This window comes from Muscardinus avellanarius, assembly GCF_963383645.1.
Source record: "Muscardinus avellanarius genome assembly, chromosome: 2".
Lineage (NCBI taxonomy): Eukaryota > Metazoa > Chordata > Mammalia > Rodentia > Gliridae > Muscardinus > Muscardinus avellanarius.
The window spans coordinates 191,236,790-191,262,998 of NC_137787.1; the positions used below are offsets into that span (position 1 = coordinate 191,236,790).

The window sequence follows — 26,209 nt, forward strand, 5'->3', positions numbered from 1 at the left end:
AATTAGAAAGTTAAGACTAATGGAGTTGGTACAAATGAAAAATATATCTTAAATATATTGATTTTTAGCATAATGCTTTTTCTGTATTGTATGCATAAAGACCATAATTTCTTAGGTATTTGGTGGTGAATGAAGTATTGCAGTGTCCCAGAGTGAGATGGATGGAAGGTCTGCTCCTGGATGGTAATGTGGGCATTGTGATCCTCACTTAGTACTACCTTCTTCTAAAATAATTTAATAATAGATGAGTGAAGACAGAAATACAGGTCTTTACATCTTGATTCTGTGAACTGATTCTCTAGGTTTGAATTTCCTTTTAAAGAGCTGACTTTAATCTTTCAAGTTTTATCCCAAATAACACTTCATGAAATTTGTTCTATGAATACATTCCGTGAAATGTAGAAGATACTAAGACATATAAATAAATATGTAAAACAAGATCAGAGAAAAGTTCACCACGTTATTTGGAAACTTTATTTATTTATTTATTTATTTATTTATTTATTTATTTATTTCGGTGGTGCTGGGGATGGAACCCAGGGCCCCTCTACCTCCGGGCTACACTCCCAGACCTATTTTATATTTTATTTGGAAACAGAGTCTCGCTAAGTTGCTGAGAGCCAGCTGAGGCTGACTTTGAACCTGCGTGATCCTCCTGTCTCAGCCTCCCAAACGTGGGGATTACAAGCATGCGCCACCACGCCCGGCAACATTACTGTTTTAAAAGTTAATAATAATAGTGGAGTAGCTTTGTAAGTTTCCTTACATTCCATCATACAATCACTAAAACTTTGCTGTTAATCTATAGGATAATTTTTGAATTTAGCTTCCTGTGTTGTGAGCGCTGTATATTTTTAAGCTCTTTTACCCTGGGCTGGGTCCTCTTGGGAATCTGGGTATTGCAGCATAGCACGCAGATTCACTGTCCTGAGTGTCCACATGTCACTAATGGCTCTGAGGTAAATGACACTTGTCTAGGCAACCATCTACTTCACAGAGATCGCCTTCTTTCAGGGAATCCCTCAGTTCAACTTTTAATCATGGTAACCTCTTACCTTCAGAATTAGAGTTGTAGATCATTCCAAAAGTAACAAAACGTGTTCACATGATAAGCTCTGTGGGCTTATAGCAGTGGCAATAATAGGAGCCTTAAAATCAAGTAGGACAGGGAGACGTTAAACACATCACTGGTAACTGTAGAGTGCCTTGGCAAGAGTCAAGTCCAGCTTGTCTTGGAGAGGAGAAGAAATTCAATCTGCAGGATGGTCACGTTAGTTTATCTAAACTGTCCAGTTTTCAACCAAACATTGTAAGACATGCACAGAAACATGAAAGAGTGGCCCTTCACAGTGAGGTAAGCCGGTGGCCGCTGTGCAGGAGGGAGCCTCACGGTCGGCTTCTCGCACTGTGACCTGAAATAACCTGCCATGGATATATCCAAAGCACCACGTAAACTGAGGTGTGAAGAATTAGAAGACAGCATGGCAACCATGACTCACTAAATAGGAAATAGCAGTAAGCAGATAAAAGGGATAAAACAGTTAATACAAAATTTGAAAGTAAAATGCCTAACATAACAAGTACATTGTATAGGTTCAAAAGTAGTTTGGAGCAGTCAGACCTTCAGTCCTCAAAACAAAGGCATGCTAATTAAGATTATGCACTGTGTGGGATAGAAGAAAAAAAATGAACATTGCATCAGAGAACTAAGATGACACAATCAGACATACCGATGTGGTGCACTGAGGTTTCCAGAGGAGAAGAGCGAGGAACAGAAAGAAAATTTAAAGAAATTGTAGTCAAATTTATTCAAATTCATGAGTCTGCCCATTAAAGAATCTTGGTAAACTCCACACAAGTCCAAAAGAGATCCATGTCTACATGTGTCCATCGTAGTCAAACTGTAAAAATCAGAAGGAATCTTGAGAGCAGCAAGAGAAAAATAAGTCATCACATAAAATGGATTAAGAGCTCAACAGACACCATAGAGGCCAAGAAAGACTAAAGTGACCTACAGAAAATGTCAGCCAGGAATTTTATATCTAGCATAGCAGTCATTTAAAAGTAAAGGTGATGTTAAGATATTTCAAGTGAACACAATGTGAAAAAATTGGTTGCTGGCAAACTGCCCTTTAAGAAATATGGAGTGGCCTCTATCCCTTCTTCAGTGCTTTCAGAGTGGCAAACATAAAGAAGTCAAATAACAGCAAATGTTGGCAAGGATGTGGGGAAATAGGAACCCTCCTACACTGTTGGTGGGAGTGCAAACTAGTTTAGCTGCTATGGAGATCAGTGTGAAAATTCCTTAGAAAACTAGGAATGGATCCACCCTACGATCTACCTCTACCATTCCTGGGTATCTTTCCAAAGGGGTTGAAATCAGAGAACTACAGTAACATATGCATACCCGTGTTCATAGCAGCACAATTCACGGTAGCCAAAATATGGAACCAACCTAGGTCTCCATCAACAGATGAATGGATTGCAGAATTATGAGAAACACACACAATAGAATTCTACTCAGCAATAAAGAAGAACAAAATTATGCCATTTGTAAGAAGATGGTAAGACCTGGAGAACATTATGTTAAGTGAGATCAGCCAAGCACAGAGAGAGAAGGGACATATGTTTTCTCTAATATGCTCAATCTAGGGAGGGTTTGGGACACCAGAGGGGCTCCAGATAATGGAGGGGAAACCTCAGTGAATCCAGTAAGGAAGGGGAGGGAAGGAAGAGGGCTGAGGCTCATGAATGGAAAAGCTACATTTGAATATGTGAAAACAACATTGTTAACCTGGACACTCAGTATTGGGAGGGAGGGAAATGGGGAGAAGCAAGAGGGCACCAAGTACTGTGTGAATTTATTTCATTGTCAACATGATCCACATTATGATATGAGACCATAATGCACCAGAGGGAAAAAGAAATATGAATGGGATTTCTTCAGGCTGAACTCAAAGGATATTAACTTAGATACACATGCAAATATAAAAGCCACTGGTGAAGAGAAGTACATGGGCAAATATGGACGGCAATATAAATGTATTTTTACTTTGTGAGATATATTCATTAGTTTCTAAGACAAATGCAGCCAGTTGTGGTGGGCATACTCCTGTAATCCCCATGCTTGGGAAACTAAGACAGGAGGATCACAAGTTCAAGGCCAGCCTCAGCAACCTAACAAAACCCTGTTTCAAAATAAAGAATTTAAGAAAAGGGCTACAGGTATAGCTGTGAGGAAGAATGTCCTTGAGTTCAATCCCCAGTGCCAAAAAGAAAACAAAAAGGAAACTGGATAATGTGGTAATTAGAAATCAATCGGCACACGATGAATACAGCTATAATTTGTATGGTAATAAGAGAACAGGGGTGTGTGGAGCACATGACAAAATATTGGAGCAAATACTATTGCAAGTAAGTTAGCATTAATTCACATTATATTGTTTAAAAGTAAGGTACTACTTATAATCCTCAGTGGAAGCACTGAGAAAATAGGTCTAAAAATAATAAAAGAAAAAACAAGGAAATTAAAATAGTATAGTAGAGCCAGGCGTGGTAGTGCATGCTTGTAATCCAGTACTTAGGAGGCTGAGACAGGAGGATTGCGGGTTCAGAAACAGCCTCAGCTACTTAGTGAGGCCCTCCACAACTTAGTAAGACCCCATTTCAAAATAAAGAATAAAAATAGGGCTGGGGGTATAAGTCAGAGGTAGAATGCCCCTGGGTTCCATCCTCAGTACCACACACACACACACAAGAAAAGTAAAGTAGTATAGTAGAAAATACTTATTCAGAATAGAGGAAGAAAAATATGACACAGAAAGCAAAAAGCAAAATAGCAGGGGTAAATCCTACCTGATGAGCAGATGTATGTATGTATGTATGTATGTATGTATGTATGTATGTGTATGTGTGTATGTGTGTATATATATATATATATATATATATATATATATATATATATATAGTGTGTGTGTGTGTGTGTGTGTGTGTGTGTGTGTGTATGTGTCTGGGGATGGAACCCAGAGGTATTTGGCCTCCAAGCTACACCCCCTGTCCAATTTTTTATTCTTTATTTTGAAACAGAGTCTCACTGAGTTGCGAAGGGCCTCACTAAGTAGCTGAGGCTGTCCGCGAACCGCGATCCTCCAGTCTCAGCTTCCCAAATGCTGGGATTACAAGCGTGCGCCACCACGCCCGGCTGGGCAGTTATATTAAATGTAAATGGATTGAACCTCTTGATCAAGGGCAGATATTGGCAGAGTGGTCAAGAAAACATGAAGGCTGGGTGTGTCTGTGGCAGAGCAAGTGGTTCGAAGTGGAAAGTAAAAGAGGTTGGAAAAGGGAAGCAAGCATATTATTTGCAGTACTCGTTCACTGTTTTATTAATAATAATGCCGATGTCAGACAAAATACTCCTTACGACAAAAATTGTTAGTAGAGACAAAGACATTTTATGATGCTAAAAGAGACCAGCAGCGTAGTGGAAAGAGTTCAGGGAGGGAGCTGGGGAGGGAAAGAGGGCGGATTGAGAAGGAAACAGTTCAAATAATACCATGGCGATACGTGAAGATCCTACTGCCAAGGTCACTGATGTGCACGGGGTAGGGGATGTGGAGGGAAACACATCGAGGCCTGTGTACATGTGTGTTTTCATCATATTGAACCTACTATGATGTTTAACTGCAATGCACTAATAACATAATAACATAAAACAACCCCCCAAAGCCTGAAAAGGTTGACCAGTGAAAAAGCTATAACAAGTCTGAGCATATATGTAACTAACGGTACACTCTGGAGCTGTATGAGGCGAAACTCAGACAATTAAAGGAAGAAACTGACAATTCGATTATAATTGAAGGCCTTAATTCTCCACCTTCAGTAGCGGATGGGGTAACCAGGAGACGAGACGGAAGTAGAAGGTAGGCTGGCGCTCTCACTGAATCTGTGTGATGGGCACCTGCAGGGCAGTTCATCCAGGAACAGCAGAGCGAACCACTTCTCCAGCGCACATGTAACAGTCTCCAGGATGGGCCATCTGCTAGGCCGTTAAACACGTCCCAGGAAATTTAATAGGACTGAAAATCACACTATGTTTTCTAACCACACCAGTGAAATTAGAAATCAACAACAAAGGAAACATGAGACATTTACTAGTATATGCCTTGAACGGTGTTCTCCTATAACCAGTAGGCTAAAGGGAAAAAAAAATCACCAGGGAAACTAGGAAGTATCCTGAGATGAATCTAAAAGGCCCCTTGAACCCAGGATGTGGAACCTACTGGAATGCTCCGTGGACTCGGCTTATGGCCTACCAAGAAGATAATGCTCCTTGGTGTTTTACCAGACGATCTGAAGCATATGTCCACACTAAATCCTACACATGAGTGTTTATAGCAGCTTTATTCATAGTTCCCCAAACAGAGAAGCAAAAAAGATGTCCTTCAGGAAGTAGGTGGTAAATAAACAGATACAGAGAAACAATGGGATATTATTGAGCAATAAACAGAAATGAGCTGTCAAGTCACAAAAAGACATGGTGAAACCTTAAATACACGTTGCTCTGAGCAAGAAGCCAATCCGAAAAGGCTGCGTTCCGCACGATTCCAGCTCTCTGACGTTCTGGAAGAGGCCACAGTACGGAGACAGTGTAGATCAGTGGTCGCCAGACATTTAGGAAAGGGGAGGAATGAGATGGTGGGCCAGGGGCAATGTGTAGGGCAGAGGGAGGATTCCATAGGATAGGATAAAGGTGAGTATGTGTTGTTTCAAATTTGTCAAAACTCATAGATTATAACGCAAAGAACAAATGCTGAAAATATGGATATTAGTTAATAGTTATGTATCGATATTGGCTCAGCAGTTATAATAAGTATGTCACACTAATACAAGATGTTAATAAAGGGAAGCTGGAGGACAGACGGGATAAGAGTAAATGTGGAAACTACTTTTTCCATGTGTGTTACTGGGGATCAAACCTAAGGGCACTCTACCTCTGAGCTACATGCCCAGCCCTACTTTACTTTTTATTTTGAAACAGAGTTCTAAGTTACTATGTGTTGCTCTCAAACCTTTAATCCTCCTGTCTGAGCCTCCCAACAGTGGTACTACAGATATGTGCCATCGTGCCAGCTGGGAACTCTCTACTTCCTGCCTGATTTTTCTGTGAACCTAAAACTACTCTTAAAATAAGAGAGGGAGAGTGAGCGAGCGAGCGAGCGGGAGTGGGCGTGGTGGTGCATGCTTGTAATCCTAGTACTTGGGAGGCTGAGACAGGAGGGTCACTGATTTAAGGCCAGCCTCAGCTACTTAGAACCTGTTTCAAAATAAAAAATTAAAGAGTCTCATGCTCTACCGACTGAGCTAGCTGGTCAACCTGGACACTCATTGTTGGGAGGGGGAGGGGAAGGGGTAGTGGGAGGAGGAAAGGGCGCCAAGCACAGTCTGAATGTGTGCCATTTTCAGTATGATCCACATAAGCAATAAATAATAATAAAAAGCAAAGTAATTTAAACATTGAGTTTTTTTGAAAAACTTCTGATGGAAAGACATTCTTAAAAACAAATCAGGCCAACGAGGAGAGTACTTGAAATATGTAAACCTGATAAAGTTCTCATCTTCAAAATAAAGAACTTCTGTAAATTACTAATAATAAGGCCAAGAGACTAGTAAAAACCGGCAAAAACTTAAATACAGATGGCCAGTAAACATGAGGCCTTTGGCATTATCAGTCATATGGAAATGCCCATTAAACTCTGATGGGCGAGGGTCAGAAGGTGACCATGGCACGTGGCGCCCAAGTGCAGAAGCAGCCGCTGCCATGGAGCGCGGGCCGTCCTCGCCTGGGAAGAGCCTGGCAGCTCACGGAATCTAAGTCATACCTTTACCTTAGTATTTCCATGCTGGGATTTTCCCCTCACAAGAAACAGAAGTGTATGTCCTGAAAAAGAGCTCTGCACAAAAGGATATTTAGAACAGCTTAGTTCATAATAGCCCTAAAATAGAATAAAACCCAAATCCCCATCAATATAAGGATGAGCTGATTTGAGTATATTTGTGCAATGGAACACGGCTGATGCGGGGGAGGGGAGAATATGAGAATGAGCTGTTCAGCATTGGATGAACTGCAAAAATATTGAATTAAAAAAGTCACCTGCAGCCGGGCGTGGTGGCGCACACTTGTAACCCCAGCATTCAGGAGGCTGAGACCTGAGGATGGAGGTTCGCGGACAGCCTCAGCTACTTAGTGAGGCCCTTTGCAACTTAGTGAGACCCTATTTCAAAAAGAATAAAAAATAGGGCATGGGTGTAGATCGGTGGTCGAATGTCCCTGGGTTCCATCCCCAGACAGACCCACGGGGGGGGGGGGGGAAGCCATCTGCGAGAGCACATGTTTTTGGTCTATGTGAAACTCAGAGCGGGCAGGTTTTATCTATAGTCAACTTTTGAGGGGGGGGTGGGCAGGGCAGTCACTGAAAAGTGGGTTTTGAATTTCATTGTGTGTAAAATGTATCATAATTGTTTTCTTCTCTTGTTAGATATATGTGTGGGAAATGGTCTGATAATGTGATCCATGTATATAGTGTGTAATCAAATCAGGATAATAAACATCCATCATTGTTTGTATTAGGAATCTTGGTATCCATCTCTTCTAGATCTTTTTTCTCTCTCCTCGAACCCAGATGCATTCTTCCTCCAGCTACACGTACTTCATTCCTCCATTCATTCATTCACTCATTTATTTATTGATCGATAGTGGGGATTAAACCCAGGGGCATTCTGTTTCTGAGCTATACCCCTCAGTCCTCCCCTTATTTTTTTTTTTTTTGTTTTGAAACAGAGTCTTACTAGATTGCTGAGGCTATCCTTGAGCCTGCAATCCTCTTAATTCAGCCTCCTTTGTCCTACAATTACAGGTGGGCCCACCATGACCAGCTTTACTTTTATTCTGAAATAGGTCCTCACTGAGTTGTCAAGCCTGGACTGCACCCCGGGGTCCTTCTGTCTCAGCCTCCCAAATACTGAGATTACAGGCGTGCACTCTCGCACCTGGTTCTTCTCCGCTAGTTCTTGATAAAATATATGAAAATTTGTTGTAAAAACTCTGGTCGCCCTACTGAGGTGTAAAATGTAAGAACTTCTGCGGTGTCACTGTGTTGGGTACCTCTTGTACCACCTTACTACCTCCTGAGCTTCCTAAACTCTAATGACCACAATGTTGTTCTACTTTTATGCAATCAGCTTTGAGAGTGTCCACATAGGAGTGAGTTCATGTCTTTCTGTACCTGGCTTATTTCACTTAATGTAGTGATCGCCTTTTTCTCTATGTTGCTGCAAAGGACAGGATCTCACTATTTTTATGGCTGAATAATATTCCGTTGTATTGACCTGTTCTTCTGTTGAAGGACACCTTGGTTGAGTTCCTGTCTTGGCTATTGTGAACAGCGCCACAGTAAAAACATCAGTGCAGATATTTCTTTGATGTACTAATTTCATTGTCTTTGGATTGTATACAGATTTAAAAAAATGAATAGCATTGGTAAAATAATGGATGAAGATTGCAGGTATTTCCGCATCAAACAAATCATAATAGTGGCAGTGATTATGAGGAGAGCTAAGTCTTATTTAGACTGTGTCAAGCCCCAGGCTAAGCAGGTTCTGTGATCTCACTATTCTGTTTTACTGATAAGGAAACCGAGGCTAAGCAGAGTGTAGACATCACTTAGTTTCTGTGGGTTTGTGCCCAGTCACTCAGACACCAAGACCCGCTGGGTGACAGCTGGACAGCATCACCTTTCTTGACTGTGTGCGTCAAGTCTAGATTGAGAGCTTAAGCCCTTATCCCTGGAAGAAGGAAACGGGGTAGGTATAGCATCGACATACGTAACAAGTGAATTCCGGGATAGTCTCTTCTACAGTCTCGTGTTCAGACACACATTTTACATTTTCCCTAGGCAGAATTCTACCCCTCATCTCTGCCAGTTCCCAGCTTTAAAGGATCTCTGAACATACTGCTTTTATCTTTCTTCTGTAGTGATGAACTTTAACGTTGGACTGTTCTAAGTTCTCACATAATAAGGCATAGAGTTTTGTTTGGTTTGGCAGTAGAGTTCTGTTTAAAATTCCTTTAATCTGTTCATGCCCTGCTTTTTATATTCATTTTGATAGCTGATGGTTCCATGAACAATTTGACATGAACTTATTGCACTCCTAAAACGTGCATCTGTGACTCTTCCCCTGAACTTGCTAAGAGTAGATTTTTTAGCAAATCGCTGAATTTTTGCCTTCCTTGGAGGTGTTCCCCCCCCTCGGGAAATAAGAAACAATCCATATACTAGATCTAAAGTTTCATGAAAGTTGCTTATGCCCTGTCTCAGGCATTTTAAGTGGGCCATCTGTCTAAACATCTTTCTTTCCCTCTCTCTCTCTCTCTTTTTTTTCCCCTGATCATTTCCTCGACTTATTCATGAGCCAGGGGAGGGCTCCTTTGTAGTCACCCTGCCGCTGGTCGGTCCACCCCTACCACATACGTCTATGTGCCTGCATAACATAGCTGCTCGCCGCGCTGGAAACTCTGAGCACTTGAGATGAATGGCCCACTTTCTGAAGGCCTTTTTCTTCCCGCAAAGATTTGTATGCAGGAGCTGACCTCCACCTCTGTGGAATGCAGCAGATTACAGCGGATCATTTTACAGCCCACCCATGGCGAACGCCGTGATGCAGCGCTTCCTGATGATTCTCTGACCATTCCCATTGTTTTAATGGAAATTAAAACAGTATTTTTCAGTATTTCATTCCCACATAGGTCAGGCCACAATCGAGAACCACATTTTCTGAGTGTCTGATAATAATATGCTTTTAAAAAAATCATATTAGCCTTGATATGATCACAGTCCTTGCTACGGACAATCCTCTGAGTGTTTTTTAAAGTCTATACAAAACCATGCCTTGTAAAAAACGACATGTAATAGTGACGTTTTTACATTCGTGCTATTTGGACATTTTTGAATACTATATTCCAGTAAGTTAAATGTACTGGTATGAAAATTAGTGACAGTTAGCTACCGGATTTCCACCCTAAAATAAAGAAAAATCAGGTTTTCTCGAGCATATTCATTCTGGCCAGCTGATGTTAATCAAAGTGGACAGGCCTGGGAAGAACTCTCACTTGGTTGGCTTGTGGCTTGCTATTCATGTGAATTCTGCTTCACTGGTTTTCTTGGTTTATGGGGTTCTTTTGGGGGGGGGGGGTCCTGGGGACTGAACCCTGGGTGTTCTACATCTGAGCTGCACTCCCAGCTCTATTTTTATTCGGAAGCAGGACCTTGCTCAAGTCACCACAGGTTGTCCTTGAACCTGCAGCCCTTCTGTCTCAGCCTGCCAAGTGCTGGGATTATGGCGGTACATCACTATATCTGGCTGTTTGTTTCATTTTTGAAGTTGCAGCTTAATAGCACCTTTGCAGATGCCGGGTTAAGTCGCGCGGAGTGAACTTCTGGGCTGATGGCAGCCTCTCTCCAGACGTGGACTGCAGCAGAGGAAGCTGTCGTGTGTGCCATTATACAGCCAGTCAAGCGAACCGCTAAGACCTCCCCTTCTTTTCAGAAGGTTGTTCATGAAAATCTTCCGTGGGACCGTTCATTTTATGAAAATGTACAAGTCTTTTTAAAAATCTTAAATAGAACTGTAGGCAGTTGTTACCATCACGCACATGTTTGTGCTCCCTGAGTGAAATCGGCCCTCTAACTGTGATTAACGTACTCGCGGTGGCTTTGTAGAAATTGGGGGTGTGTGTTTGGGGTTTGCATGTAGTTGTCTTACTCTCTGCGTCCACTTCAGGCCATTTTATATTCGTTCTTTAGCTGGTACATATGTTCAATTCATCCATTTCATTTAAAAACCGAAACAAAACAAACCACTCTCAATCCTGCATAAATCCAGAAGAAATACTAGCAAATTCCGTTTGTAAAGCAGTGAATTGATAAAGGGATTACACAGTTTGGTTTCTTTTGGTGCTGGGGATTGAACTGAGGTACATTCTACCTCCAAGCTATACCCCCAACCCTTTTTCTTTTTTATTTTGAAACAGAGTCTCCTTATGTTGCTGAGGCTGGTCTGGAACCTGGGAGCCTCCTGCCTCAGCCTCCCAAGCACTGGGATTCCAGGCGTGGGCCCCTGAGCCTGGCCTCTGACTCTTCTTGGGATCTTGAGGTCTTGTTTCCCAGGGAAGCCACTTTCCTGCATCCTCTTTCATGTGTCACCTTAAAAGACCTTGCGAAGAAAGCGCCACCCCGGGAGTTGAGCGCCGGGGAAGCCAGCTTCTCATCACCTGGCCGTTCTGCTGGGGGCCGCCTTCCGCCGTGGGGAGGCCGGCTCCAAGGGCCGAGGCATTCTCAGGCCTTCCGCCGGGATGGACAGGCTGACACTCAGACCGCGGTGCCTTCACTCAAAGCCTGTGCTCTTTCCAGAACCCCCCCCCCCATCAAACCACAACATATATGAAACAGATGTGGATCAAAATAAAACAATGGAAAAATAAATAGTAGCGAGGTCCCGAGGAGTGGCGACTCTGTCTCGCCACCAGCTGCAGATCGCTTTCTGTGGGAAAGTGCGTCTGGGTTGGAACCAAATGTCGGGATCAGCAACTTCCCACCTCCTGGGGGAACAGAGGACACATCGTGTGGAAGGAGGGAAAGAAGGAAGCAAGAGAGGGAGGGAGGGAGGGAGGCACCTCAGTCCCTGGAAGGAGGCGCCTCCCAGGGGCCTTGGAGCTTCCAGGTCTCATGGCGTCTAGTGTGGGTGAAGGGGAAGTCCTCACTGGACTTCCAGTTTACCAGTTTATGAAGGAGGTCTAATCTCCTTGAGGAATTTGTTTGAGCTGGGCATGGTGGTACATGCCTGTAATCCCTGGACTTTGGAGGCTGGGGCAGGAGGATCGCAGGTTCAAGGCCAGCCTAAGTAACTTAGCAAGGCCCACTGCAACTTAGCAAGGTCCTGTTTGAAAATAAAATAAAATAAAATAAAATAGGGCTGGTGGTGCAGCTCAGAGGTAGATTGCCTCTAAGTTTAATTTCAGTACCACCACCACCACACACACAAAAAAAATTTTGTTTGAGAGGAGAATAAATCCAAAAGTTTCCTTAAAGGCAGAGGCTTTATTTATAAGGAAAAATGAAAGTATAGCCCTAGGCTTGGGACCAATCATCATGTACAAGTTAACAGTTACATGCTTACTTAATCCTCAGTGTAGCTCTGTTATGCAGATGTTATTATCTCAGTTTTATTTATAAGAGGAGACTTCAGAACTTGCTCAAGGTCAGCAGTTGTAAATGGCAGAGCCAGGTTCTGTAGACTTCTGTCTGCCACCAGGGCCTGCCTTCATAGCCAAAACGTGACCCTCTGACTCCTTGAGCTCAGCTCAAGGGCCAAGGGCATGCGTCAGAGAATAATCAGAGAAGTCACATTGCACACAGGAGCAGGGCCTTGCTTTTAAGGGGCTTGAGTGGTCAGTAGCTTTGTTAGGATTTAGCAGGAGGAGCCGTCCTGAGTGGGAGCGGCCCAGTTCTGGAAGAAAGCAAAGCCATGTGAGCGTCAGGCCGCACGGTGACCTGCCCCCGAGGCTGTGCCCATCAGCACAGTCCCCGTGAGGTCAGGTGTGTTTGCCACGGGAAGGTGGGCAGAGCATGAAGCCTGGCAGGATGACTCAGGTGGCCAGGGACCTAGGGGGCGCCTGGGAGCCCGAGGCTCACCTTCCTGGGCCGGGCACCCAGCACGTCCCCACGCACTGCTGGGGGTGGGGGTGGGGGTGTGCAAACACGTGGATGCCCTGTGGAGCGCAGGTGCTGGGCCGAGGAAATCTGGGTGCACAAGAGCCCGGCCTGCTCCTCCTGGCCCTACCTCTGTCTTTTTCCACTCTTCCTCTCACTTCTGTATTGGTCTCTGAAACCTCCATTTATTCAAACTCTGCTTCATGGCGCTCTTTCCTCTGAATGGTCCTCTTCAGAATGGAGGAGGAGGAGGAGGAGGAGGAGGGGGAGGAGGAGGAGGAGTCACTGCTTTGTGTACTGTTGACACACACCTGTAATCCCAGTATTTGGGAGGCTGAGACAGGAGGATTGCAGGCTCAAGGCCAGCATTAGCAGCTTAGTGAGACTCTGAACATCCTAGCAAGACCTTGTTTCAAAACAAAACTCAATTGGGCTGAGGGTATAGCTCAGAGTTAAAATGCCCTTAGGTTCAATTGCCAGTGCCCCACACATACACACACACACACACACACACACACACACACACACACACACACACACATACACACACACACACACACCAAAATACTCTCTAATTTAAATCTGAACCACCACCCCGCCAGAATGGAACCTTTTCAAATAAAATGTTCTGAAACACAGTCCTTAGCACTTGGACTCCATACAATTAATGTCAAAGGAAAACTAGTTTATTGAGAACGAAGAATCTAAAATTGTTAACCCTTTTCCCTCTCTTCCTACTTCAGAGTGCCTGTCATCAAGCCAGATGTGAGCACGTGGGAGCTTTCGGTAAGACTAAACGACGAAGACCACAGTGTCACGGCATCCAGCAGTGGCTCAGTGTTCTCTGTGAGTTCTAGCTCTTTCTTTCTTTGGTAATCCTGAAATTACTGATGAACATTTTAAACCACTTTTAACCTCTCCAGTGACTCTCCTCTTTCGAACTTATAACATAGCTATTATTTGTTTCAGCTTTTTAGGAAGCTGAATGTAAAAGGAACTTTTTTCCCCTCTTAGGCTAATTACAAATACATTCCTGGACTTAGCCACATTCTAAGCCCACTTCCTGTTATTTGGCTCCGCTTTTCTGTGGTGTTTACTAAAAAGTCAAAGTCTTGCCTTTGTTATCCAGAGGAACACCTTTATAACTCCTCGCGTGTGATGCTGGTGCTGGGTAACCATTCTTTTCAAACAAGTTTTCTGAAGCATCATAGGGCATCGTCCTGAGGATTTGTGTCATGTGACATTCGTGAATGTTTATCTTAGTGACATTCTTTTTGTTTTGAAGAACTTGGACAGTGCCCATGACAGCTGCATTAGTTTGAATTCCAGTCCATAGAGTAACAGAAAGATTGCAGTGTTTATACTACCATATGAATGAGATGTTTAAAATCTGAGGATGGAGATTGTTAGATAGTCCGTGAAGAGCTGCCGTTAGAGCCTGTAGGAGTTTGTATTTTTAGCCTGAGCTCAAGGAAGCTGCTGGATCGTTAGTGCAATGAATATTGTGTTCACATTTCTCTTACTGTGGCTGAGTAGCATTGAAAAGTCATTTGGTTTGGGGGAAACAAATGTCTTTTTATCAGAAGATTGAAACCGGATATGAAAATCAAGCTAATAACATTTCACTTAAATATAACCTGATGAGGCCTAAGGACATGGTAGTCTCTTGGTCTCAGTGAGAACGTACCATGAATCAAGGATTCATAATAATTCAGCAAACACTGCCTGTCCACTTTATGCCAGATAAATGCTAGGCGTTTGCCTGAGAAAACCCAGCATCCTTTGTGGTAGTCAGAGTCACAAATAAGTTTGATTAATTGATGAACTAATGTTAGTCACCTTGGTTTCCTTTCAATTTTGTGAAGCATTCTATATGCCAGAATACTGAAGCTCTGGTAACTGAAAAGGGATTTTGCTCAACTCTTAAAAATGAAAGCTGTGACCTTAACAATTATTTTATGACATCTTCGTGAAAAATGTTTGCATTTCTTACATTTCCCCTATCTATATGATTATTTTTAAAAATAGCTGTGTAAATAGACACAACCGTATATCAGATTGAATAGCAAATTATATGAATTGAGTAGCAACGAGTATTAACTATTAATAGTGTCGTGTCTTCCTGGGGGAAGGTTAACTTTTACAAAGTATAGGCTGTAGCATAATTCTCAGTTCTGTGGAGCTGCACTGAGACTTTCCCACAACCTGAGAGTTTAATGCAACGTTTTTCTAAGCAGTGCTTGCCTTAATAAGAAAGCTGTGCACACAGTGTCTTGAGTTCTCACTTCTTTGTGCTTGTTTCAAATTCCATGTTGGAAAACCGAGAGAGACTACTGATCTGACTGCTTCAGTGGTGACTTTTGAAAGCTTTTCTGTAGAATTACCTCCTGCTTCGCGTTTTTGCTTGTGAGGAAAATACATTGAAATTAAGGCATTAAAAATTTCCCTTGAAGCTAGTTATGGTGGTACCGGCCTGTAATATTCCAGTACTTGAGGGTCTGAGACAGGATGATCGCAGGTTCAAAGCCAGCCTCAGCGAGAGCCTCGGTAACTTAGTGAGACCCTATTTAAAAAAAAAAAAATCGAGTGCAATGGTGCACAACTGTAATCCCAGTATGCGGCTGAGACAGGAGCATTGTAGGTTCAAGTCCAGCCTTGGTAACTTAGTGAGGCCCTGTTTCAAACTAAAAAAAGAAAAAGAAAGAATGGGGGTGTAGCTCAGAGGTAGAATGTCCCTCTGTTTAATTTTCCAAATCTTATCAAAAAAAGAAAAAAAATGCACCTGAAAAATACTGACTTTGTTAAATAGTATAAAAAATGGCATGCCATGTTGGTCGGTGAGAGGCATCCATAGCCTCGTGCAAAGCTCACGCTCGTAGCCCAGTTTCCTGGCATATTTGAATGCAGCTGCCTTCATTTGGTATCAGCACTAAGAAAGGAGTGGGGCTGAGCCGGACGGTGTGGGGTGAGCAGGGTGCACTGCCACGAAGAGTTCGGCAGCCTGGCACCGTTTCCTTTTGGGTCTCAGAGCAGAGAACTGTGATCACTGCTTGGCTTCTGAATCGTCCCCAAAATTAACCTAAAGGTGATAGTGCAGGAGGTATGGGCTAATGACCCCAGAGGTGGTATAGACAGTCAGGTTTATTTAGCTCATAGCAAAGCTCAGGTATTCCCACCTCCTTTCAGAGTTCTTTCTTTAAATGTTTAGGCCTTTTCAATTATAAGACATTTCAAATGAGGAAAGTATAGCAAATATGCCAAGCTTCTATGTAGGGCTATTTAAGAAGAAAAATATATTCAGGTACAGCAAACAGCAAAGTCCTCTTTTTACATTATTTCATTTGGCCGCCCTCCTCCTCCTCCTCCTCCTCCTCCTCCTCCTCCTCCTCCTCCTCCTCCCCCTCCTCCTCCCCCCTCCAGAAGTGGCAGCTCTGCAGAAGGTGTCCTTACTGTACAAGTTGTTACATTTATGATAATGTGACAAGGTATGATGCAAAAATACCGAAATGGTACCGTTTATGGACATTTAAAAGTACACAAAGCAAGATCAATTCCATTTAAATAATATCAAAAAGAATAAAATAGGGATATGGGGCTGGTGGTATAGCTCAGTGGTAGAGTATGTGCTTAGCATGCATGAAGCCCTTGGTTCAGTCTCTAGCATCAAACTCGTGCGTGTGCATGCACACGCATGCACACACATGTTAGGAATACATTTAACCAAGGAAGCAAAGACTTGTACACTGAAAACTATAAAATGTTGCTGAAAGAATTAAAAGACACAATAAGTGGGAAAGAAATCTCAGGTCAGAGATTAAAAGACTTACCATGCTTAAGATGTCAGTACTACTGAACATGATCTACATGTATAATGCCCTTACTATCAAAATCATAGTGACATATTTTGCAGAAATAATTGATCATAAAGTTTATATGAACTCCCAGTGGATCCAAAGTAGCCCAAATAGTCTTGAAATAGAACAAAGTTGATGGCCTTATACTTCCTGATCTCTTTCTTTCTTTCTTTCTTTCTTTCTTTCTTTCTTTCTTTCTTTTCTTTTCTTTTCTTTTCTTTCTTTTTTTTTTTTGGTGGTGGTCCTGGGGGTGGAACCCAGGGGCTTTTCTACCTCTGGGCTATACTCCCAGACCTATTTTATAATTTATTTGGAAACAGGGTCTCACTAAGTTGCTGAGAGCCTCATTGAGTAGCGGAGGCTGGTTTCGAACCTGTGCGATCCTCCTGTCTCAGCCTCCCAAGCGCTGGGTTTACAAGCGTGCACCACCATGCCTGGCCTACTTCCTGATCTTAAAATGTATGACAAAATTATGATTATCACAGTAGGGTGACACTGCATAAAGAGAGCAGTACAGACCGATGAACTCGGATAGAGAGCTCAGAAATAAATCCTTGTACGTCTATGCAAATGATTTTGACAAGGGCGCCAAGGTCATACCAAGGGGAAAAGACAGCCATTCTAACATGTGCAAAATGGAGATTCCCATGTTAAAGAATAAATTCAGACTTTTAACCCTCCATATAGTAGATCAAAAACCTAAATGTAAAAGCTCAAGCAATACAACTTTTAGAAGAAAAATGTAGAGGCAGAGCTGTATGGCACTGGAGTTAGCAATGGCTTCTTGGATTTGTCACCAAGATCATAGAGCGACAAAATAAAAAATAAATTGGATTGCATCAAAATTAAACATTTCTGTGCATCAGAGGATACATTCAACAGAGTGAAAAGGCAGTCCACAGAACAGGAGAAACCAACCCTCAAATTATCTGTCCAACATGGGGTTAGTATCCAGAATGTATAAAGAATTCCAGTAGCCAATAGAAGTGCTTAAACGTGGGCAAAGGACTTGAACAGATAGTTTTCCAAAGAAGAAACACAAATAGCCAAGAAGCACATGAAAAGATGCTCAACATCTCTAATTATTAAGGAGATGCTAATGAAACACACAATGAGATACCACATCTCGCCCGTCAGGATGGCTGTTATCAAGAAAACAGAAAGTGACACTCATTGGCCGGGGGTAGAGGAAATTGGGACCCTTGTAAACTGTTGGTGAGAATGTAAAATGCCACAGCCACTCTAGAAAAAAGGCGGAGGTTCCTCAAAAAATGCAAAAGAATGACTATAGGATCTTGAAATTCTACTTTTGGGTATATCCAAGAACATTGAAAGCAGGTCCTCCACAAAATATTTGTATGTCACAATAACCAAAATGTAGAGAAATTCAAGTATTCATGGATGGATAAACAGATATGCAAAGTGTGGTATAGACATATAAGGGAATATTATCAGCCTTAAAAAGGAAGGACATTCAAATTCTGACACCTGCTGTATCATGAGTAAACTGGAGGACATTATGCCAAGTGAAATAAGCCAGTCACAGAACAAATCCACTACAGCAGAGTTCATATGTGGTGCCTGGGATAGTTAAATTTTATAGAGACAGAAAATAGAGTGGTAGCTACTAAGGACTGGGAGAGATGGGGAACAAGGAGATATCATTTAAAGGGTGCAGAATTTCATCATTGTCAGATGAAAGTATTCTGGAGGTAGACAGTGATAGGAACATAGAACTATGAATATTTTTCGTACCACGGATCCTGTATTCTTAAAACGGAAGATGGTTAATTTTATTACATTTTTTATCATAGTTAAAAAATACCCGGAGGAATTCAGATGCATATGTATTATGAACTATTAGGAAGCAGGAAGAAGAAATGAAGAAAGCATGATAGAAGTCAAAGTCTCTTGTGTTTGAGGTCTTCACTCCAGTTCAGAAGGAGCAGCAGCGTCAAGAGGCTCCCACCAGCAGGGTTCAAGGTGGAGATGTTAACCAGCCCAGCTGATGAGCGAGCGCTTTTCACTACGGTCATTTCCACGGCTCCCTTCTGGATCCCAGGGGCTTCTCCATTGCTGTGTTGTACAGCAGATAGCAGAACTGGTCAGAAGCATGAGAAGAAATGATCACTGTGCTCTTATCTTAAAGACGACGGAGGACTAGATTCACATGGAAGGCAGATGTCACTGATGTGTAAGAAAATTAGCTCGGAAATATGTTTTTTCCAAAGAAACATACACTTAAAAATTTTCTTTTGCCTGAGGCTGGTGTGGTGTACATGCCTGTCACTTGAGAGGCTGAGGCAGGAGGATCACAAGTTCAAGGCCAGCCTGGGCAACTGAGTGAGACTCTGTCTAAAATGAATAAAATAAGATAAATAAATTAATATGGCTGGGAGTATAGCTCAGTGCTAGAGCACTACTGGGTTTGATCCCTAGTAAGTCACAAAATTGCCTAATATTTCATCTTAACTATTAGTAAACTAGAAAATAACTAGATATCATCTGAGATATAGAATTAAATATCCTTTGTTACTATGAGCCAGTGAAGAGAAAAAAAATTTTTGTAATGGCCTCAGAAACTACTACTTAACAACAACCAGAATTTACAGAGTATTGGATTTTGGTGTTACACTGTAATTTTTATGTTAATGGTTAAAAAGAAAAACCTAAATGATCAAAAATATCATTCATATGACCAGTGGAAAGAATTATTTTTTCAGTTTTTAAAAAAACGTAGTGTTTTTATAAACAAGATTTTATTTTTTATATTTCTTGGCTTCTGTAAACAAAAGACAAAAAATGTTGGCCAGCATAAAAGTACTGTAGTTTAAATTAGATTCAGAATCTTTTTATTCTCTCAATTTCAAGTAAGTTATGTATTGATAAAATTCATATTAAGAGTTAAAGGGCAGCCAGGTGTGGTGGTGCATACCTGGAATCCCAGTATTTATGAGGCTGAGACAAGAGGATTGAAGGTTAGAGACCAGCCTCAGAACCTTACAGAGACCCTGTTTCAAAAACAAAGGGGCTTGGGGGTATACTTCATAAATTAATTAATAAGTGAATAAGCAAGCAGGTACATGCTAAGGAGCAGAGATCTGCTTCTAGATCAGCTACACAGGAGCTTTGTGGGCCTGTTTCCCAACATGCAACTATAATTTGTAAAATTATAAAAATCTCTATATGCAGGTGGTATGTTGTTCTATATAGAAAATCGGCATTCTTAAATAATCAACTAAAATGATTTCAAACAAGAAATGAGTTCAGCATGGGTGCAAAGCACAAAACCAATACATAAAAGTCAGTTATGTTTCTAGTTTTGCTATGAACAATCCAAAGCTAAAAATAGGAAGACAACCCCACTAATTAGCTAAAATACTTTGGAATGAATTTAACAAAAAAAAAATGTGAAATTTGTATTATGAAAAGTACAAATCACTGAAAAAGGAAATGAAAACATGCAAATAAATAGAAAGCTTTTAATATTCATGAGCTGATTTGAACGACTTAAAACGGTGCTACTTCCCCAAGTGATTGAAGGGTCATTGAAATCCCGACGACAGTCCACACTGGACCTTTGTCAGACACTGGCGAGCTGACCCTCAAATGTATATGGAAACTTGAGGTGCTCTGAACGGCCAAGGCAATCTTGCACAACAGAAATGAAGTTGGGGAGCTCTCACTTCCCCCTTGGGGACATTCTACAAAGCTGTACTGTAAGCAAGAGAGCATGATGTTTGCATAAAGACCAACCTGTAGATGACCAGAATAGAACTGAGAATCCAGAAATAAATCCAGAGCGCACAGTGAGGACTGAAGGCCCTGGGTTCCCTCGCCATCGAAAACAACTAACCCCGCAGGCCGTGGTAGTCACGCCAGGGATCCCAGGACTTGGAAGGTTGAGACAGAAGGATCGCAGGTTCGCAGCCAGCCTCAGCTACTTAGTGAGGCCCTCCACAACCTAGTGAGACCCTGTTTCAAAATAAAGAATAAAAAATAGGGCTGGAGGTATAGCTTGGAGGTACAATGCCCCTGAATTTAATTCCCACTTCTGAATAAACAAAAACAAACAAACAAAAACCAACGGACACACAAATGTATGGGGAATCAGTCTGAGACCTGGGGTGAAGGTGAGGGTGTCATGGCCCGGTGTGTGCTGGAGATTGAACCGGGGCTTCGTACACCCGACACATGCACTCTGCCACTGAGATATACTCTGTCTTGGGAATTGATTCTCGACAAAGGTGCCAAATAATTCAATAGTGAAACGGATAATCTTTTCAACAAATGGTGCTAGCACAACTTGGTGTCTAATTGTAAAAGAATTATGTTGGGTCCCTACCTCATATTGAGTTAATGTGAGAAAATTAACTCAAAATGTCTTAGAGAGCTAAATGTGAATGCTAAAATATCTTCATGACTTTGCACGTGGCAGTAATTTCTTAAATAGGGCAAAAGCATAAGGAACAAAGGAAAAATCAGGTAAGTTGGCCATTATCAAAATTAAAATGTTTGCCCCAACAGACATAAGACGTCGATGATAAACCACAGATTTAAGAAAGATATTTGAAATGATATACTTAGGCACTTCTGATGTAGATACATAAAGGACATAACTTCTCAAGGAAAAAAAGACAAGTCAATTTTAAAATGGATAAAGGAACTGATACACAGCTCTCCAAAGAATATATAGAATTGGCAGTAAGCTCACGGAAAGACTCTTTGAATTGTGAGGATTCAAGGAAATTCAAATCAATAATGAGATGGCCCTTCATACCATCAGGATGGCTGTAATAAAAAGTCAAATGATGCCAGGCATGGCGACACTCACTTGTAATCCCGGTACCTGAGAGGCTGAGACAGGAGGACTGCATGTTGGCCACCAGCCTCAGACACTTTGTGAGTTCCTCTACCACTTAGTGAAACTGTGTTTGAAAATAAATAATAGACCAGGCGTGGTGGTGCACACTTGTAATCCCAGCATTCAGGAGGCTGAGACCAGAGGATCGTGGTTCACGGACAGCCTCAGCTACTTAGTGAGGCCCTTCACAACTTAGTGAGACCCTATTTCAAAATAAAGAATAAGCCGGGCATGGTGACACACGCTTGTAATCCCAGCACATGAGAGGCTGAGACAGGAAGATTGCACAGGTTCAAAGCCAGCCTCAGCTACTTAGTGAGGCCCTCTGCAACTTAGTGAGACCTTGTTTCAAAATAAACAGTAAAAAACAGGGCTGGCGGTGTAGCTTGGAGGTAGAATGCCCCTGGGTTCCATCCTCAGTCCTGCAAAATAATGATAATAATAATTAAATAAATAACAAATGAGGGTGGAGGCCAGGCATGGAGTAGCACACTTGTAATCCCAGTACATGGGAGGGTGAGACAGGAGGACCGCAGGTTTGTGGTCAGCCTCAATTACTTAGTTTGTGGCCACACTCCAAAACTGAGACTCTGTTTTGAAATAAAGAAGAAAAATTAAGGCTTGGGGGGTCTATCTTGGAGGTAGAATGCCTCTGGGTTCAATCCCCAGTAACACACACGTGCACACATACACAATAAGAAGATAGTGTTGGTGAGGCCGTGGAGAATTGGAACGGTCATACGGAGTGTCAAATGGTACAGCCACTTTGGAAAACAGCCTGGCGTTTCTTGAGAAGGTTAAACCTCTGGATTACACAAAACGTGGCTTAGTTTTGTCACGTGCATTTAATCATGAAAACTTAAATATGTATATTTCTTTCCTTGCTTCTATGGTGGATATGTTTTGCTTTCTAAATGATATCAAATGATTTTTCAAATAATAGTTGCCTAATTAGATGTCAACAACTCAAAGGTGAATTTAAGGTGATGAATGCTATCAAAGTATCGTGTAAAAAGCGCTCTATCCATGCATATGTAAGTATATGGCATAGTATATATTTTCATGTATGCATAGATAGAACGCTTTTCTTTTTTGTGTGTGTGTGGTCCTAGGGTTCCTGGGAGCCCTTCTGCCTCCAGGCTACACTCCCAGACCTATCTTTTATATTTTTATTTGGAATCAGGGTCCTCCTGTCTCCGCCTCCCAGGCGCAGGGATTACAAGCATGCGCCACCACGCCCAGCGATAGAATGCTTTTCTGCAAGATAGGTTGATAGCGTTCATCAGAGGCCATTAAAGACATTCATATTTTTTGGTCCATTTGGTCCATTTCTAGAACTATATTCCAAGGAACTGATGAGAAATTACTAATGTAAACATAGTGCTTATTGAATAAAATAGGTGAATTGAAGGCAGTTAGCCTTGGAGATTTTCATATAAACATTTTTACTTAGGTTAGTAAAGAGCAGGCTTGGAAATATGTAAAATATGACTGGGTGTGGTGTGGCATACCTTTGTAACCCCAGTACTTGGGAGGCTGAGGCAGAAGAATTGCAGGTTGGAGGCCAGACTCAGTGGCTTAGCAAGACCTTGTTTCAAGGAGAAAAAAAAAAGGCTGGGTGTATAGTCCAGAGGTATAACACCCCACCATTCAGTTATCAGTAGCATAGATAGAAAGATAGGGAGGGGGGCTGCCAGCATTTATTTTTTTATATGACAGATAGAAGCAAACTTAATTTAACATAAGAAAATATTACTGGCAACATTACTTTGTTGAAAAGGATACATTTAAGATATCATATCTTGACCTTGTTGGGCATATGACATATTCCGTCATGCATTCTATTTTATTTTTATACTTTTACGGGTGTATTATAGCCTCACATCCTCATGTAGTTCCTAATGATAGTGACATGCATGCACACAGCCCTTGGTGGGCTCCCCCCGCTCCCCTCCATCCTCATTCAGGATATTGAAACAGGAAAAGGAAAGACGGGCTCTTCAACAGCCCGAGGAGGAGAAGCGCCTGTGGGGAGATGTTCTACTTGGGACACAGCTGATGAGTGACAGCTTAGTGTCTGTCGCATATGTGAGCAGGGACTCGCTTCAAAATCATCTTCCAAGTAGATAAGGAGAAAAGTATTACAGTGGAGTGGATGGGACAACAGAGTTTGTTGAAAGAATCAGAGATGTCTCTATACATAATAAGTACTTGCCTGCTGCGGAGGTGTATGCTTGATGCATTTTAGAACTTTCCCACAGTGGAATGAGAGCTGCTCTGCCCCTCTGGTCGCATCATCATTTGCAGGAGCTGGTTTTGCTTATTCAGAGGTCTTCTGAAGCAGCGGCTGATTGCTTTGGTCTGAGTTACTGAACATCTCCTCGTCCCAGGCAGGCACTGCGCTAAGGGCTTCACACGCGCCATCTCATTAGGCTCCCATTAAACCTGGTAGGTACATGGTACTTGCCCTGTCTACAGATGTTTAGGAGGAAAGGCGCGGAGAGTTGGTTGCATGATTGTGGAAGTTTAGCTCTGCTAGATTGTGGATAAATCACTGTTAATATAAGGAGTAATATACATAGTATTTCTCTTTCAGTTGGAGGCACTGGAGAAGAATAGCTATGTGTGTATATGTGCCTCTACTGTCTTGTATTCCATTAAGATGTATGACTATAACACACCAATAAAAAATTTTTTTAAAAGGCTTTTTGTTCCGGTGGTACTGGGGTTCCTGGAAACCCTTCTACCTCCGGGCTACACTCCCAGACCTATTTTATATTTTTATTTGGAAACAGGGTCTCTTAAGCCAGCGCGGCTGGCTTTGAACCTGCGCGATCCTCCTGTCTCCACCTCTCAAGCGCGGGGATTACAAGCGTGCGCCACCACGCCCGGCTTAAAAAAGGCTTTTTTTTAAAATTGTACTACCTCTTGAAGATATTGATAAAATTCAAAATAGTGCTTTTTGTCAAGAATTTTATAGTCTTACCTAAGTTAAGTATAATTTTTGAGACAGTATAAGGTTTTAGATAAGATTTTATGTCTAAAAAAGTTTAGTTTGTTTTCTTAATAATGTTCATTTTGCTTGATGCAAAATGATCTCATCTTTAGAAGCCTTGGTGGAGGGACGGACATTTTTTTTTAGCAGTCATAACATTGCTATTACCACCCTGTATTTTTCTCCTCAAAGAAAGAATATGGTGATGAACGAAAAAATAAAAAATAATAATTATATATGGATGCATAATAAGAAATAATTATATATGCATTGTTTGAATTTTTCTCCCTCTGATGTAACCAGTCTTTTCTCCTTTGTTCTCCCACCAAGTATTTTGTTCTAGATTTCTTAACTAAGAAAAAATTCCACCAGAGTTTCTTTTGATATTTAAAGATCACTTTGAAAATCTGGTTTTAAGTAGAGCTGTTGAAGCATTTTTGTGTACTTTTTTATGTAGAAAACAATAATTGAGTGAGCTTAGAATATGCCAATGATCTTGTGAACAAAATAAGTTTTCTTTCTATTCTCAAATATTAATATAAGGAATCATAAATATATCTTTAACAAGAGTTTATGTGCATTTTATATCATAATCTCTCTTCTTTTTATACTAGTAATCAACAATAATGCTAAATCATGCAGTTACTGCAGCTTTTATAGGACTATGATAAGACTCAAGGTCTTTTTTTTGTGTATGTGTGGTATTGGGGATGGAACCCAGGGGCATTCTACCTCCAAGCTATACCCCCAGCCCTATTTTTCATTCTTTCTTTTGAAACAGGGTCTCACTGAGTTGCAGAGGGCCTCACTAAGTAGCTGAGGCTGTCTGCAAACTGCAGTCCTCCTGTCTCAGCCTCCCAAATGCTGGGATTACAAGCATGTGCCACCACGCCTAGCCCTCAATGTCATTTTTTAAAGTAATTTTCAAACACCTTTAGTAGACAAAATAGAATATTACTATATCTGTCCTTTTGCTTCGATTGTCAGTTTTTAGAATAGGCTTTTATTCTTGAGTAGGAAAATAAGGTCCATTAACTAGTATATTTATACCAATTATAGGCCTTTTATTTAAAAATTTATCTGGAGCTTAAGTGCACCGTAGGCAGATAGAAAAGAACACTTTTGCAGTTTTTAAAAAGAATATTATAGTACCACTAGGCACTTATAATAAAAGACCATAATTGTATTTATAAAATTGACTTTTTGTACATGATAAATTATAGAAAATTGATGTAAGTTTTTGAAGTTATATGGTATATTATAATTTAGCACTTTTTCTTTTTACACTTCCTTTCCTTCTTTCCTTTCATAGTTTTTAGGGGGTACTGGGGACAGAATGCAGGGACATTCTGCTGCTGAGCTACAGCCCTTAGCCCTTCGTTATTTGGGGACAAGGATTCACAAAGTTGCTCAGGGTAGCCTCCAACTATGGTCATCCTGCCTTCGTCTTCTTAGTCTTTGGATTCCTGGCCGGTGCCACTATACCTAGCTATACTTTCTTTCTTTTGATGACAATTAAATGTTATAATCGTTTAAACTATTTCTTTTGTCATGTATTTTTTTTCATTTATACTCCCCCCTCCACCAGCTTTAAAAAGTATACTAAGCAAAGCAGAAAAACAAAAAAGTTGTATTTGAGGAGCATAAACATTTTCATGCTTTATTTTAGTCATTGGATTTTTACAAAGAAAAGTATAACATGAACACAATTTTTTTTCACTTTGGTAAG

At 41.4% G+C, this 26,209-nt stretch overlaps 1 protein-coding gene across 9 annotated transcripts in view; it reads left to right on the top strand.

Moving 5' to 3' along the window:
* Positions 1-26,209, top strand: part of PCCA (propionyl-CoA carboxylase subunit alpha) — a gene marked incomplete at both ends in the record, with an annotated part of 369,697 nt that overhangs the window by 225,593 nt on the left and 117,895 nt on the right. For all 9 annotated transcript variants that reach the window (XM_080689189.1, XM_080689192.1, XM_080689190.1 and 6 more), the window contains one exon: positions 13,511-13,613. In XM_080689189.1, coding sequence (XP_080545315.1) covers positions 13,511-13,613 — 103 coding nt within the window. The remainder of the gene's footprint in view (positions 1-13,510; positions 13,614-26,209) is intronic.